The sequence below is a fragment of the Dromaius novaehollandiae genome, chromosome 1 (genome assembly GCF_036370855.1).
Source record: "Dromaius novaehollandiae isolate bDroNov1 chromosome 1, bDroNov1.hap1, whole genome shotgun sequence".
NCBI classification, from domain to species: domain Eukaryota; kingdom Metazoa; phylum Chordata; class Aves; order Casuariiformes; family Dromaiidae; genus Dromaius; species Dromaius novaehollandiae.
In genome coordinates, this window is record NC_088098.1 from 31,323,788 (window position 1) to 31,340,555 (window position 16,768).

Genomic DNA, 16,768 nt, shown 5'->3' on the forward strand with positions numbered 1-16,768 from the left:
CGTGCCATGACAGGCACACGATTGGGTTAGGAATTCATCACAAGGAGTCTGAATACAGCATAGAGCACTTTGCAACGGTAGTGGAGCACTGACAAGAATTCGTTTTCTCTAATACAAAATGGTAATGCCAACTGCCAAAATGCTAACCCCATAATAAAATTCTTGGAAAATAAATTACAAAAATACAGCTTCCACATAACTGTAACATTTCTTAAACCAGACACCGACTCCACCTAGAAACAAATTTTATGACAGACCTTGTGGATGTGGGAGAAAGTATTGTTATTGAGAAAAAAGTGTTTGCCTAGGTTAAGGAAAGAAGCTTGTTTTCACAACTGATAGGAAGTAGGTGTTAAAGCAGACTGTCTCTGGACTACGTGTGAATTAATAGGTGGGACTATTAAAAGACAAAAACATAAAAGCATTAAGGGACAAAAATGACTGTTTTTAGAAAATGCAGTCATTTCTGACATTTTACTAGATTCTTTTCTGTAATGGGAAGGAAATTTTAAGAAAATTATATGTCACAAATGTAGCAAAAATAATAGCAGTATGTCTAAATATATTTTAAAAATGTGAAATGAGATACAACACAAAATAGTCAACAAATCAGCTTATCTCTACAGAACATATGGATCGTAGATAGCTTTCACTGCAACACGATCATTTTGCTTAAATCGTAAAGCAGTGATTATCTGCGCTTGAAAATAAACAGGGAAGGAGAGACAAATGCATTGAAAAATAGATCAACTATCTCTCTAGTATATGGACAAAAAGATAAGGAGGAGAGATGAACTGAAAGGAAATTTCTCTTCCCTGGGATACACAAACCACAGTTGCAATTACAAATGTCATTCATTTGCCTTCATAAATGTTAGCTTAAAAAAATAGGATCTGAAGGGATTTCAAGCAATGGCTCAAATACATTCATTTCTGCTTTAAGAAACAGCATCAGCGAAGCAGTTAGGAATGAACATAGATCCTCTGTCCCTTTGCAAAACACCTCCTTCAGCAGGATCCCGTCTTGACTGACGTATCTGAGCATGTTAGTAGCAGTAGTTGCACCATCATTATAACAACACTGTTCCCTCCATGGCTTAAATCAGAAAGAACGTTAGTTCTGGCACTAAAATGGAGGAGAAAGCTAGCTTTGTTTCCTTCCACCAAGGTTTAGACAACAGACTGTCTGGGAAAAGGCTCAAGATTTCATTTGCTTTAAATATTCAGTAAAAAAATATAATAAAAGCATTGGTTTTCAGTGATTCTGGTGCCAGTGAAAAAGAGCAAAGAGGATGAAAGCCAGAAATAGTCTGGTCTGAGGCTCTATCTAGTGCTATAAAACCCTTTGCTCCAAGTGCAAAAGGCTAATTGAGCTGCTCCAGGCAACAGTGGTGCTTATCTGAGGTAATTTATTTTGTGGTATGTTCTTGCCAACAGCACCTCAGCTACGAAAGTGCTAGAAATCTTTCTGCTTCTGTGAAAGGACATGTTGTCTTATGCAAAGGGCAGTGTTCACACTTGTTAAGCCTGTGTGGAAGGAGTGCGCATCAGTGGCATCAAACATGCATGGAGACTTGTGAAGAAGGTCTCTAAGGTTTTTTTGGTATTAGCGAGCGTTTTGGTTTTAGTGTCTATTACCTACTAACCGTCGAGGAGCGAAGCTGGTGCTGTAGCATATTAAGCAGCTCTTCAACAAGCATATTCATTCCCTTCCCCACCGCTTTTCCTGTCTCCTATCATCCCTATCTCAGATACATGTTACAGTAGCTTACTAATGGTTTGCACGTGTTTCAAAAGTTCAAATAAATGGGCCGAACTCAAAAGACTGTCTGTGGTAGGGCTAAATGAGGGTTTCAATTGAGTGTGTTGATTGAGCTAATGTGATTGAAGAAAGCATCTTCCTACTTGTCTAGAAAAGATCTGTATAATGCAATTTGGCTCTAGCTTGCCAGGGAAACACTTACAGAAGTTCCTGGATGGTCATCAGAAAAAATCACATGGACTGGACAGCCTCTCTGTGTACCAGAGCTGCTTTGTGTTAAGAGAGTTGTTTCACATTAGTGATGGTTTTTAAATCAGTGTAGTTAAGCTGATGCAAAAAGTTGTGTGAATAGTCTTACTCCTTTAAAAAAAGGCTTAAAAAGATTAAATAAGCCATTTTAAGTTAGTCAAAGCAGACAGAAAATTTAAGTTAAATTAAAATAATCAGTACACTTCTATGCCTGGTTAATCTCATGTTTTAGCAAAGAAAACACTTCAGTTGGCACTTAACTTTTACTGGTATCTTTATCTTATCAAACTGATTGCATCTTTTTTGATCCTTCTCTTCTCTCCTTCTCTACCAAATGCAGACTTCATTAGGAGAAACAAATAAGAAGATATTTTTTCCCGTTAATTAAGCTACTCTACAGAGGGAAGGAAAATATATTTGTATAAGGAAAAAAAATGCACCTAACATAATGAGAATACAAACCAGCAATTCACAATAAAAAGCTTTTCTCCACTGTATCTGTTCAGTTAATATTAAAATTAGAGCTATATATCAAGTAAGGCAGACAGTCATGGTCCTTTTACCTACAAAAAGGTGACCTCTTCAGCAACCTTGGGATACCTTTACATTTTCAAAAATAAATATTGATATTCTTACATTTTTCTTTTGTACTGATTGCTTTCATACCTGCATAACTGACAGAAATCTGTTAACAGCCAGGTCCCCCAAAATCTATAAAGTCCATATTTAGGTAAATGTATAAAGCGTTTGATTTGTTGACTTCTAACCATGCACCCAGCGAAGGCTTGTGCAGTGATGGAGACACACAAAGGCAAGGACACAATCTCCAAGAACCATCTGCTGCTGTTGTCCTTGTTTCTGATCTGCGAATCAGCTGAACCTGATGCAACAGGTCCTTGAGTAAGAGAAAAGCTGCTCACTACACTTCCAATTGTGGAGGACCTAGGTTCAAAGGAGCCCTACAAAACTGCGTGCTATTCAGCTATAGCTCCCAGCTCCATCCTATGACCACATGTGGAACAGCCTCAGGCATGGGAAAGAAGATAAGAGAGAGGAACACCCATCCATGGTTATCTGAACTGCACGGGGAATATCTCCTTCTGGATATGTTGCAGAGGAAATGACCCCACACACAACCAGAAACTTCTGGTTTGGTACCTCTGCCTTACTGAAAACTCTGTTTAAGAGTGTGGCTGGATTGGAGCCAGAGCACTCAGCACCTTGCAAAACTGAACTCATGCATTAAAAACATCATTCAGCTCTCTGCTGCTTGTTGCAAACAGTAATGTAAAAATAAGGACAGAGGCTAATGGGGACAACAAGGCTTCAATCCAGTAGGACGAGTCTGCCAGTTGAGAGAGCAGACCTTACTGGAGCTGCGGTGTGGTGCCCCAGCCCCCAGCCTCTCCCTTTTGTGTCTGTGAGATTCTCCCAGGTGCTGCACAGCTATGGAGCAGGCCAACACCTCTGACTTCCAGCTCAGAAGACTTAGGAAGTCTTATTTTGCTGTGGGAAAAGAGGAACAATAAGTGCTGGCTTTCCACAGCTTTCCAAGAAGAGGACTAGGATTGTAGATTGGTGGTACCATTGCTGTATGATAAATATTATACAAAGACTATGAAAATCTTTATTAAAGCTGCATCTACTGAACTCAGAGATTGTGATGCATGCAGAGAAAAAGCAGCAAACAAGCCGAAGCTCCTTCAGCAGCTCATTTTACCACCTTGTTCATAATCACAGTTGCATTGCTGAGCACTTTGAAGCAGTCACTAAAATACAACCAGTTAATAATCATAGTAAGTTTCTGCTGTTTAGAACTACATTCAGCTTCTCTATCCATCTAGCTGCATAATCCTTATCCCACAAATCCGTATGCTCCTGCAACAGGATAGCAGCCCTGTGGAAGGAAGGGTATAGGACCCACTGTTTTTTATTTAAGACAACTGCACAGTTTTAAAATGCATCCAGTTAATTTGGATTTGACTGTCAGCACTCTTGTAAACACTGAAATTCAGGTCAATTAAAGATATGTATGACAACCGATCATAATATTTGCCCAGTGCTGTAGCCAATAAGTACAACTTTCCCCAGGAATATTCAGTTAATCAATCACATCTCCAATGCCATATATCTGCCTCTCGGTTTCCCATTATGTCTTACCACCGTGTCAGTCCTTTGTTGAAGAGTTACTAAAACCCCCCACCAAAAAATGGAGTACAATCATATATGGTACAGCAGCAATTCAGGCAGCTTATTTAAATCTTTTGAATTAAAAATCTTCAGGAAGGAGACAATGTCTTAAAGGTCAGGCCTTTCCCTCATTGACAGAAGACCCAGCTATATCACTGATTTTAGCAAAGACAACAATTGTTTTCCATCAGACTTTATTGCTAAAGGTATTGATTTTGTTTTGACGAACATATGCAGATAAAAAAGGCAGGCAGCTTTATGAAAAGGATGCTAACCTGCTTGACGGCAGCATCTGTTTTAAAATTTATGCAGTTAAATGTACAAATAAAAGACCCAAATGCCTGGTGATCTTTCTCTCCCAAATCCTTATTGTCCTATGCTTACAAAAAGGATTTCTGTCTCCCATTTCCCTGAATATCTGAATCAAAATCTCCTGTTTTCCAATTCTGCATACTTTGTGCACATTGCAGCAACACTGTTTCCTGATATAATCTGTTTTCCAGATAGCTTGCTTCCAAATAATTAGCTACATGAGGATTTCTCCATAGCAAATCAATTGTTGATAGCTTTGGCTCAGTCCGATATAAGCTTTAGCATCATGATATGCCTCTCAAAAGAAATCACAAAACTGTCAAGTGACTTTTACAGTAAGCCTCTCAAAAATAAATTACACTCCCTTATATCATGTGGCCCTTTGACTCTGGTTTTGTTTATCTTTTACCCTTTCAATATATTCTCCAAAGAGAAAATGAAGAAAATTTGCTCCAATTAATCTTCAGTAAGCTGTAATTCCTAATAAGACTCTTCTGAAGTTGGTACTATTCAATCTGAGAAAGGTTGGCAAAGTCTGGTCCAGGTACAAAGTAAGTAAAATTTAAAAAATGGAAATAGTGATTATAACAATAGGTTCCTTATGTTAATGCAACACTTCATGCAGGCCAGTCCAGTCCAAGCCAATCCTGCTGGGGTCACTAATTTTACAACGATTTTGGCAAGGAAGGAAGCAGTAAGTAGAAAACAAGGGCCAAGTCCAGAGAAAAGCTGAGCTTTCTGAATTCACTGTGTAGAGGATGTTTTATATTTTTCAGGAATTGGTCCAAATACTCTATCTCCTCTTTCCATAAAAATCTTTAGAAAGTAAATTTCATGAGACGTCTGGAAATATGTGCCATTAAAAGAATCGAATGAAGTATTTCATTTTGTAAAGTTATATCTGAAGAGAAACAAACCTCCCCCTAAGATTAAACAGGAAGGCCTGGTGGCAATGGGAGGTTTATTTGCTATTTCAGACCACGCAATTCCAAGTACACAGTGACCAACTGAAATTACAACTGACCTCAAGCAATGAAGTTATTGCAGCTTAATGAGCTAGTGCTGGTTAGCCAAGTCCTTGTGACCGACAGCATTCATTCCTAGATCAATGCAATTGCAAAGCAAATATGTTGCTTTTACTTGTTTTCATTATCTCTCAATACTTGTGAACAAATTTGATCACCTTACTTTGATTGTGTTTTAAATAAAACAAGTACCATCCCCTCCCACTTAATGTTTTCATGCAGTTACAGGAAAACACATTATCAGTTTATGGCTATAAATGTTTATGTAGCGTTGCTAGGCATCCTAGTGGCAAATCTCCTCCTCCTTCCTCCTTCCCCCATCCCTCCAGGAAAACTTGTGCCTTTTTTCCCCAGGGGTTTTAATGTAAATACGTTATAGGCCTGTGAAAGGAATAGTAGCAAGGCTGGGGACATTTCTCAGTACTTGGATGAGTTTGCTTGTATGCCCACTGCAAAGGATCTTGGTTACCAGAACAATTGAGAGTTTTATAGAGGCATCAGCCTTCCTTCTGCCTCTAAAGAGTCAGTTGTATGTGCTAAAAGCACCTGTTACCACGCATGAGTGATTGCTCTGTATAGACCAGAGGGTAAAAGCCGAGGCTAAGATTGCATCGAAAACACTCACATTAACGCTATGCCATTTGCTCTTCTCAGGTAAGATACCACTTGTTGCATGGTTCTGCACTCAAAAAGAGGAGACGCTATTCAATGACTGACAATAGATAATTTTTAAAATATTTTTTCCTCTTTTTATTTGTTTTTCCTGATGGTTGCTACAAGCAAAGGAGGTATTCAGAAATGTAACTGCGCAATACAAATACAGGCAGCAAACTAAGTTGATGGCATGAAAGGTGTATCTGAGAACACAGAGTTGACAGAATCAGAGTCAGATTTTGTTCGGGTAGTTTTTAAGATACTCTCAGCAATGATATTGTCATTAGGAAACAGTTTTACTTTCCCATTCTGACCGTGTTTTGGTTCATTTACAGGTTCCAGGAAAACCACCCTTTTACCAGTGCTAGCCTTCTTCTCATCAGCAGGCAGCTCTGGAGGTGGTGTGGAGTTCAGGATGGATGAGTGGGCACTGCTTTGGTTCAGCTTCCTCTTTCTCTTTCTCGCCTTACACTGACACGGACATGGGGTCAGATAGAGATAAAGCAGTACTAAAATAATACTGGCTACACAGGCAGCAAGGGTGGTAAAAGCTGTGTTAAATGCTTCATGAGCATGGGACCTGTTCACTGTGAAATTGCTAACATTTATTCTAACCTCTATGGTTTCATTTAGCAGTCTTTTCTTATTTATCGCAATGCAGGAATACAGCCCGGAGTCCTCTAGCTGGGCATCTGTTATCTCCAGGCTCCCATTATGAAACACCCTAAAGTTGTCAGTCTCCCTGTCTGGCTCCAGCAATCGATTGTCTGGACTAACCCAAACAAAGTACGTGCCTGCATCGCTGATTCTGCTGTCACAGTGTACAACCAGCCTGTCACCAACCTGGGCATCATGAATAAACCCAAAGGCTTGGAAAGAGCTGTTGATGGTGCTTTCAGAGCAATTCAAAAAGTTGTCATGCAGTAAAGGCATTTGATTGTAACCTCTGGGATCTGATCGTAACAAACAGGCATACTCATTTTTGAAGTCCACCACAGAGTTGAAGTGCCTCTGATACCAAAAGATTAGCATGGAGTACAGCAGACAGTCACAATAAAATGGGTTGCCATGAAGATAAATTCCACTAAGATGTTTGGCTGGCACTGAACTCAGGCGTTGAATAGGCATTGACTGGATGTGATTAAAGGAAACGTCCAGCAATACAAGTTCTGTCAGTTTATGTTTTCCAACATACAAGTCCAGCGGAAAATGTGAGAGTAAGTTATAGCTCAAGTACAGTTTCTGCAATTTGTACAGTCCTCCAAAAGCTGAAGACTCTATCTGCATTATCTGATTGTTGTAAAGCAAAAGCACTTCCAGCGCCTTCAGCTCTTGAAACAAAGGGCTGCCCAGTGTCTTCAGGTTATTGGATGACAAGTCTAGGTACTTTAAATTTGGGGTTGTGGAAAAACTTCCAGTGCTAATGCTGCTAATGCTATTATGATTGACTATTAGAGTGTTCAGTTTCTCAAACAGTACCGGGACCCACTCAGGTTCTAAAAATCCAATTCTGTTATAACTCAGATCCAGTCTTTTCATACATTTGTAAAGATTTCCTGGCACCCTGGAGAGGTTCTTATTGGTGCAGCTTACGATATCGCTGGCACAAATGCAGGCTGTTGGACACGTCCCCGAGGCGTTGCCACAAACACTCGCAGTAAAAACCAAGAGGCATGCCAGTCCTTTGCAGTTCAATTTAAAAACTCCAAGCTGAATAGGAATTGTCCGGCAGTTTAAAGACATTGTGGCTGTCCCTTAGTTGTGCCCCAGTGCTCCTTGCCAGAGATTATACGTGTAGTTAGCTTTGCACTAATCACTGTTAAAAGAGGAATACAGAGGTACAGCATGTTAACATTTAAGATTCATGACCTGCCTGATTTCTTACGCATGCCTTTTGAACAAATAAAGTGAATTAATCCTTTCTGTTTCACATGGTCAGTTTTGAAATCTAGTTCTTCTCAGGTGATGTTTTACCATTATTTTTATATCAACACAAAACTCTGCACTCATCTGTAAATATTCACATTACAGACATGATTTTTCCTCTCCAAAAACTGTAACCATTCTTCAGTCTTGAATCACAGAATACAATTTCTGACAGATCATAAACACACCATCAGAAATGCTAATCTGTGGAGCTTTACTGTACAATGGCATACCCTACCTGTTTCAAGGCCAGCCTAGAAATGAAATTTCTGATGCAGGAAAAATAAATGCCTTATCTAAAAATGCTCTTTTCTTATCTAACAGGGAGCAGTTACATGTGTTTCTTCCCAATCAGAAAATGTCACACATTTTCAAGTATAGAATTTTCTCAGACTACTTACATCTTTAAATGTCATACGAGTTTTCCTCTCTCTCTCTTTTTTTTTTAATTCAATAACTGATAGTGCAAGTAGTAATAGCCTATTTTTAAAGTTATTCAACATGTCCTTTGGAATATTTTGTATTCTGTTACTTTTACCTTTGCAAAATTAACTGTTCAGGACAAAATTTTCTATGCCTGGTATCTACCTCAAGCAGAAGTTTTAGGAACTTTCAGTTAGAATGAGTCAGACATTTCTCAAAATCTAGTAAAGGAAAAAATATTTTGCTCATACTTAAATAATAAGAACAAAACCAACCATATACTTCCCTGAGAATATTTTAATGTCACTATGGTTTGAAGCAGGGACTTGAAATTTGGCAGGTATTCTGTGCCAAGAGATATGCTTTTTGCCATCTCCTAGGAAAATGTACACATAATTAGCACAGTAATGAACATTTCTGTTCACTCTTGCTCTCCCTGGGTACCTGCTAAGAGTTTGTCAATAAATTCCCTGGTGAATCCACATGCATTGATTATCCCCATCCTTTCACAGCTCTAACACGATATTCAGCTCCTACATACTAACCTAATACTCATTCCTCACGTGTTATCGACCCATTGGGACAGTACCTGAGCAGCACAGCCCCAGCAGCTGGCTGTTGCCAGCCCAGCAGCTCTGGGCTGCTGATGGGGGCTATGTCCAGGAATGGGGAGATTGGATGCTGCAGGGAGGCCACAGGAAGAAGGAGAAGAAGGAAGCAAGCTCAAATGGAGGAAAGCAGAATAAAAGGAGAAATTGTGCTCTCTGATGATGGGTGATTGATGGAGAAAGGATGTCTAGTACAGAAATCTTAAGTGCAAGACCTAAGGGGTAGAGGAGAGCTGGAAAAAAGAAGCAGCCAGAGGAGGAAAAAAAGGAGGGTAGGAGATTTATAGGGAAGGAAGGGTAAAATCAGGGAAGCAGGATGCTAATGGAGCATTACCATTGTTACTAATGAAGCAATTGAGGATGAGGTGGATTGGAGGCAGCAGGGGTGCAGAAGTCAGTTGAAGTATATGATAAGAATGGAAAAGAAGACAGGAAAGTGGTAAAGGAAAAGAAGGTTGAGCAGAAAAAGAGAGGAAAGAGTTTCAGGAGATGAACCTTAGAACACACTTCTTGGGAGAATTTGAACTTGCTACTTATCACTCTAAGATTATCTATGCAAGTTAATGTGTGTCATGCACTAAGCTCTACTCTCCTTCAGTTCTTTATTCCTCTTTCCTCGATCCCTTTGTCAAGCTGGCAGTCTGTTATCTTCTGCTGACCACAGTCTTCTACTCTAAAGCAGCAGAGGATACAGTATGAATCTAAAGAGCTGAACCTTCTAATGACCCATTTGAAGGAAAAAGATGAAGGCAGCAAGAGGGAAGAATTCTTCCACAAGAAAAAAAAAATGTATATATATATCCTTTAAATGCTTGCATTCACAAAAACTGTATTAAGAGGTTTTTGCAAGACTGCCAATTCAAGTGCTCAGACATTAAAAAGTGCCAGAATTAAGGATTTCTGTGCCATTTTAGATTTTATATACAGTCTTTAATTATATGATCACTTAACATTTTTTCCACAAAGCCCTTCCTCACACAATGCACAGGATCAGAGGAAGAACAATGAAAAGAAAAAAAGGATGATTACGTCAAAAGGTAAGGAAATGGCAATACTCAAGAACTGGAACATATCCTACCTGGCACAGAATTCCTGTGAGATCTGGCAAATTATGTGAACGGGTGAGTTAGAAAATAACGAACATATTACAATCACCAGCTTGATACTTAGAAAATACGGAATGTATTAAATTTGGAAAGGACTGATCTGAAGAAGTGCTGAGAACTGCAAACCGCTGTGACTATCCATGGGGGCTCTGCCATGGGCAGATGAAGATACAAGTGCTCTATTTGACACTTCTTGCTACCAGGTCAAAAGTAGCTTGATTCCCTGTGTACAAAAGGGGTATAGCAACATGATCTTAAGTATAAGGGCATTGTAAAAATAAATGAATTGATCAGGACAAAAAGTTAATATCAAGATTCATAAAGTCTTCTAGGCTTTTAGATCCTGCTGAAGTGTCTAACTGCATATGGAATTCAGCAGGGAGTTAGGAACCAAAAAGGATTATGGAAGTTCATTCCAAAAGAAACTTCTCAGTGGTGCCCAGCGATAGGACAAGAAGCAACGGGCACAAACTGAAACACAGGAAGTTCTGTCTGAACATAAGGAAAAACTTCTTTACTGTGAGGATGACTGAGCACTGGCACAAAGTGCCCAGAGAGGTTGTGGAGTTTCCATTATTGGAGATATTCAAAGCCTGACTGGACACAATCCTGGGCAATGTGCTCTAGGTGGCCCTGCTTGAGCAGAGGGTTGGACTAGATGATCTCCAAAGGCCCCTTCCAACCTCAACCATTCTGTGAATTAAGTTTTCGTTATCCAGTCCTAAGACAGCGCTACACAGGGCATTTACACTGCCTAATCAAAACCAGGTAATTTGGGTGTTTTTGCTAGCTAGTCTTTCATGGAGACAATTAAGAGACAAAAGCTACTCTAGAGGGTGAGTTCTTTGAAAGTACTATAGAAATGATAATAAAAAAATAACTTTGTTACTCCAGATTAGCACAATATAAACATGCTGAAAGATGAGAAACACATAATTAATAACTGCTCATTTATTTAGTACAGTCTATTCTGTGCATTGAATGAAACAGTATCTGAAGACTATCTACCATAAAACTAGGTGATTAAAAATTTAATTGTAAATATTGAATTATAAAACATTATAAAGAGGGGCAAACATAGGTTGCCTTTCCTACTAATGTCTGAATGCTTGATTTTGCAACCTCTGCAACCTAATTTTTAATATAACTGCACTTGTGAAAGATGAATGGCACTTTCAAAATTGGCTCCTATTCTGAATATAACTGCAATCCTGGAGGTGCTCCAAATGGGGCATAGTCAGTGCCCAGTTTGAGAAGGATTACCAACTTTAATACACTAAATAGCCTTGCATGGTTGTTTCTATCCATATCTACAGTTATCTCACCAGAAACTCTGAGCTAGTCTGCAATCAAATCCCAAAGGCAGATTGGTGACTGGTGTAAATCAGCATAATACCTTTGAGTTCTAGGGAGCAAAAAACACTCTAAGATCTGAAAATGTGTTTTTCCATTTGCAAAGTTTGTTAAAGTTGCCAAATGAGAATTGTTTGAGATAGATAACTTCAGATAATTTTTCTTGCCAAGCAAGGCAAAGCCATACTAAGGACATCAATGTAACAATGTCCACACAAGGCTATTTTGAGAGCACCCTGACAAGCAGAAACTTTCCTTGCTCACTCAAAGCAGTATCTACATTTTTGATAGGTTCTTTGCCCTTTTGGAGAGCAGGATACTCTACAGAGCTCTAGGAGAGTAAATGATACCAAAACACTGTTGCACTGCAATTTGCTCCATCCTTTTGGCATACGAAAACTTCTGCACAAATTATACAGGCTATTCTGCAACAAATCCAAGCATACTGAACATAAATTTCAACATGTGTGATCATTTGAATCCATTCAAAATGATTGAAAACACTATTCTGGGTTTGTATGTGTAGGTGTTAAGTAGCCAGAAAGAATAAGACCTGCTATCGATCTTACATTAAAAGTGGCCTATTGTTTCATCCTAATAAAATTACTTCAGGTCTTAGAAAAATATGGCTTTTGAACTTCGATATTATGTATCTTCTCAAAAGAGGTATTGGTATTAGATACTATCAGCTAGCATGTGCCAACAGACTCTGGCTGTAGTATTTTATTATTTCCATATGAGCTGGGTAAACAGCTTTTTTTGATTTATAGTGAAGTGAAGGGCATGGTTGAGGGTTTGGTACTTGAATTTTTGAAGAAATGGTATATTTGTGGTGTTAAAGTGTGATACTTTAAGTTCACTGCCAAAAAAGAGTACTTGCTGAGATGAACCATCTGTGCAGTAACAGGGCACATGTTTCTTATCTGTTTGAGAAGAAAGGCAGGGCATATCCTGCATATTCCCGGGATTATCCTCTGTTGACAGGAACAGCTCAGTTGGCTACAACACAGCAAGCTGCAGAGCAGTTGAAGATTTGGCTCTTGGTTTTGATCTTTTCAATATTTTTGGAAGTAATAAGCACCTGGAGCTGCTCATGGGAAAGGGTGATGCTCGGCACCAGTGAACATCCTCATCGTCAGTTATCACTGTAAGATCAACTTACATCTTTCATTAATCATTACCACTTTCTCCAGATTATCTCCCCCACTAATACTACAGTGATAATCTTGACACCAGCTCTCTCTTCTAAGTATCTCCAGGCTTATGGCTGTTTCTTCCAGGAAAACCTGTACATCAAGCTACCTCTCCCAGCTCATTTGAGACTTTCTTAAAAAATCCTTATGCACTATGTCTCCTAATTTAGGCAGTGAATGAGATTGGAGCTCAGAAGTCACTTGAGTACTTTTGCAAATATTACCACTAGTCTTTTTAATATTAAGCAAATTTGATTGTTTGGGATTTTACAGCAGGAATAACATTGTCCTGTACACTGGTGATACAAACAGTCCCATGGAATTGGAAGCCTGGCTGGTACTTTCTGTACAGTGAAAATGCAAACACTTGAGCACAAAACCCCTATACTACAGGAATAATTAGGCTTATAGAATCCAGAGCTCAACCAGTAGGAAACACCAGAAATATCGCAGTCCACCCTCCAAAAGGTCCACATCACTTAAACACCCACTAGCTGTTTCCCTTGCTAGTGCCATGTCCTCACTCCTCACTCACTGTCCTCGCCCTCCGTCCGCCCCAGTCTCGCCAGCCCACTTGTCACTAGCCCATAGCTCGCCCACCTTTTCACATTCCTGTCACCTCCCAACCCCTGCACAGTTCCTCTCCCCTTTCCTCCAGCCTGGTATGAGATGAATCAAGGCTGTATTAGTTAAATATAATAATACATGAAGCAAACACAGTGATGGCTAAGGTGTCAACATTGTTTACTCGCAGCCCTTTTTGGATGGTATAGAACAAATCTTTTTATCTTGAACAAGGAAAAATAATGACTGTTAAAATGGGAGTTTTATTAATTTAAAATAACAGTTATGCAAATACAAATATTATTACTTTTAATCTTAACTTTAGGGATCCTGCTTATGTACTTGGATATAGCCATTAATTACAAACAATCCAGTGGCATCTTAAATAATTAATCTTTGAAAATGTTACTGTTACAAGGAAGATCTGTATAAACTTGCCTTCCTACTCTGTGTGGGGGATGTTGCCGGAGGAAATATCCCCTTAGAGGCCCCCTCACTCCAGTGTCCCGACTCTCCTCTGCCTTTAACACTCTGAGAGGGAAAGGCACTCTCTGAATCCAATCTCCATCTGACAGTTGTGCTCAGCATTTCTGACTAAGCAGATCTCAATTATCCAGGCATTATAATCCCAGAGATTTAGTAACATGACGGAGTGGAGAGCAGACTGCTGTTGAACCACATCTGGGTGATGCCCTGATATACTGGACTAAATCCCTGAACTGGGCTAAGCTGTGCTTCATTCAGGACCCAACAGTGATGAAAAAATAGCTTTACATCACCTTTGCAGCAAGCTGATCCTGAGGTCAGTCTGGCAAATAGAGTGGTCTCTTTGGCCAGCACCTAGCTGTCATGGTCTTGAAATACAGTGGTAGAAAGCCAGCTGTAATGAAGCAGCCCAAAGCAGATCCCAGTCTCATCTTCACTGCTAAAAAGCAGTGTATTCTCCTTTGGAATGAGCAACCTGTTATATTGCCCTGCTCTACTAACAAGGTGTACTAACAATCTTTGGTGAATGTTAGCACTTAGTGCCAGTTTGCCTCAGGTTAAAACTAGAGCATTATTGCAGTACTATTGTATTTTTGCAGAAAGATAGCTAGCACAAGGTGGTTACTCTGAGACAACAACTTTTTTTTAGCCGTGAAGACACAAGTGTAGTTTGACTGAAAATCTGATCCATCAGGATAAAGTAAACTCATTGACCTCAGCAGCACTGGATTAGGGGTGAATTTGCCCAAGTAACCTCAGTCAGATCTTCTACCTTCTCATCTATTTTCTCAAAACTATCTTCTCCCACTCATCCCTCACTAAAGAGAGAATCTCTCTGAAGACAGATTTTTTTTTTTTTTTTTTTTTTGCACCCATGATAACTCACTTGGCTTAAAGAAAACTGAGACACAGATGAGCAACTGGGTGACATATCACAGAGACTGAATTGGACTAATCATCAGTAATCTGCCTACAGCAGTACCATCTACACGAAGTCAATAGTCTGCAGCTATTATCCCTCTTGCGAGAGTACAAAGGAAATACGCTCAGCGAAACAAATGGAAGAAAAGCACAGTGCATCCTTTTTGCCACGTTACTTTTTAATCAAGCTGCATCCTAGCTTCAACCTTGCAAACACGACTTCAGTTGCTAAGGAGATCATCAAGCGATTAACTAAAGTGCAATTTCCCTACGACAAGCGGTAGCGTCTCAGCCACAGTATCATTCACCAGTCTCCAAGCTACGCCAGCTCTTACGGAAGTTTAGCTGCCCAGCGTAGGATTCCCACCGTCTCCAGCTTATCTCGACGGGCTCAGCCCAGGGAAACCCCCCGGGTGTGATGCGGGCTCCCACGAGCCCCCCGCGGGAGGCTGCTCCGCGGGGCCGCCCGACGGCGCCGCTCCCGACGGCCCCGCACCGCCGCCCGGGCGGGCTCAGCCCGCGGGGCCTCCGGCGCCGCCGCCCTCGCACACCGGCGCCTCGCCTCCCCCTTGCCGCCCCGACCCTCCGCCGCGGGCGCACCGCGGCCGCGCAGCGCTCCCCGCCCCGCCGCGGCGCCAGGGGAGGGCCGCGCTGCGCGGCGCCCGGCTGCCGCGCCCGGTACCGACACGGCACCGCGGCGGCGCCGGCCCTCGGTCCGCCCAAGCGGAGCCCCGGCCGCAGCGGCGCAGGGCGCCTCGCACCCCGCGCTGCCGCCCCGCCCGGCCCCCGCGCCGGCCGCCTCCCGCAGCGGCGCCCCGGCCGCCGCCCCGCCGGCGGCGTTACCTGCAGCGCCCGGCCGCCGCCTCATGGCCGGGGGCCGCGGGCGGCGCGGGGCCGGCCCCGCCGCCGCCGCCAGCCCCGGCCCCGCATGCTCCGCTCCGCTCCGCGCCGGCTGCGAGTGCGGGGCCGCGGCGGCGCCGCTCCGCTCCCCGCGGGCGGGCGCGCAGGGCCGGGCGCCCCGGCAGCGGCAGCGGCAGCGCGCGGAGCGTCCGGATCCGCGCCCGGCGGTGCGGGAGACGCCGGAGGATGATGAGGACGAGGAGGGCGGGCAGGCGGCTCCCAGCTGCAGCGACAGGGCGCGGGCTGGGGCTTTTATGCCCTCCTCCCTCCTCCCCCTCGCCCCCGCCGTGCGGGACCGAAAGCCGCTTGCCCCTAAGCGGCCCGCGGGACTTCCGCGGGCGCGGGACGGCGCCGTCGGAGCCCCGGGGGAGGAGCGCCTCGCCGGCCCGCTCCGCCCCCGCTCCCCGCCCTCGCCGGCCCGCGCCCTGCGGGCTGTGCCCGGCGTCCCGCAGCGGCCCGCGGCCCTCACCCGCACCGCGCCGCGCCCGCTGCGGCTCTCCAGGCAACTTTCCGCCAAGTGGTGGCCGAGCGCCCCCGCGGAGACCCGCGCCGCCCCGGGGGGGCTTTGCCCGCGCGTCCCCCGAGGCTGCGCCGCAGCTCCCGCGGCCGCGCTGGGGACTGGCAGCGCGCAGCGCGGGCGCGGGGAGGCAGGGCTGCTGAGCAGCGGCGGCGGAATATATGGCCCGCGTTAAATGCGCCGAAACTCTCCACCGGCGGAGAGCGAGAGCCGCGGGGTGTTAGTGAGGCGGCGATAAATTTAAAAGGCATTGTGCTCGCTCTGGAAAACAACTCCCCAGTTAATTACATGATGAAAATCAAGAGAGGCTTCAGAGTAAACCGGGCTTTGATGAGAACAAAAGCGTCTATCAGATGATACAAGGGGCTATCTAAAATTAATTGCCATGTACCCAGCTTGTCTTGAGCCGCGGATCTGTGGGAAAGCTGCTTCGAGTGGGGAAGCACGACCAGGTAATGAAGAGGCAGCGCGGTAGTTAGAGACTCAGCACATTCTTTCCACTGTTCAGAGGTGGCTTTAGCAGTCCTCAGCGATAGTTATCACTAAATTTCCACCATCATTTAAAGTACTCCACATTTA

The 16,768-nt window shown here is 43.0% G+C and overlaps 1 protein-coding gene across 1 annotated transcript; it reads right to left on the bottom strand.

The window, feature by feature from the left end:
* Positions 1–6,261: 6,261 nt before the first annotated feature.
* On the bottom strand, positions 6,262–16,060 carry AMIGO2 (adhesion molecule with Ig like domain 2). Its single transcript, XM_064508286.1, has 2 exons — positions 15,616–16,060; positions 6,262–8,008 (listed from the first exon to the last, which is right to left on the bottom strand). Exon 2 carries the CDS (start codon positions 7,933–7,935, stop codon positions 6,370–6,372), a length of 1,566 nt encoding a protein of 521 aa, XP_064364356.1. The 5' UTR covers positions 7,936–8,008; positions 15,616–16,060; the 3' UTR covers positions 6,262–6,369.
* Between the last annotated feature and the right edge of the window lie 708 nt (positions 16,061–16,768).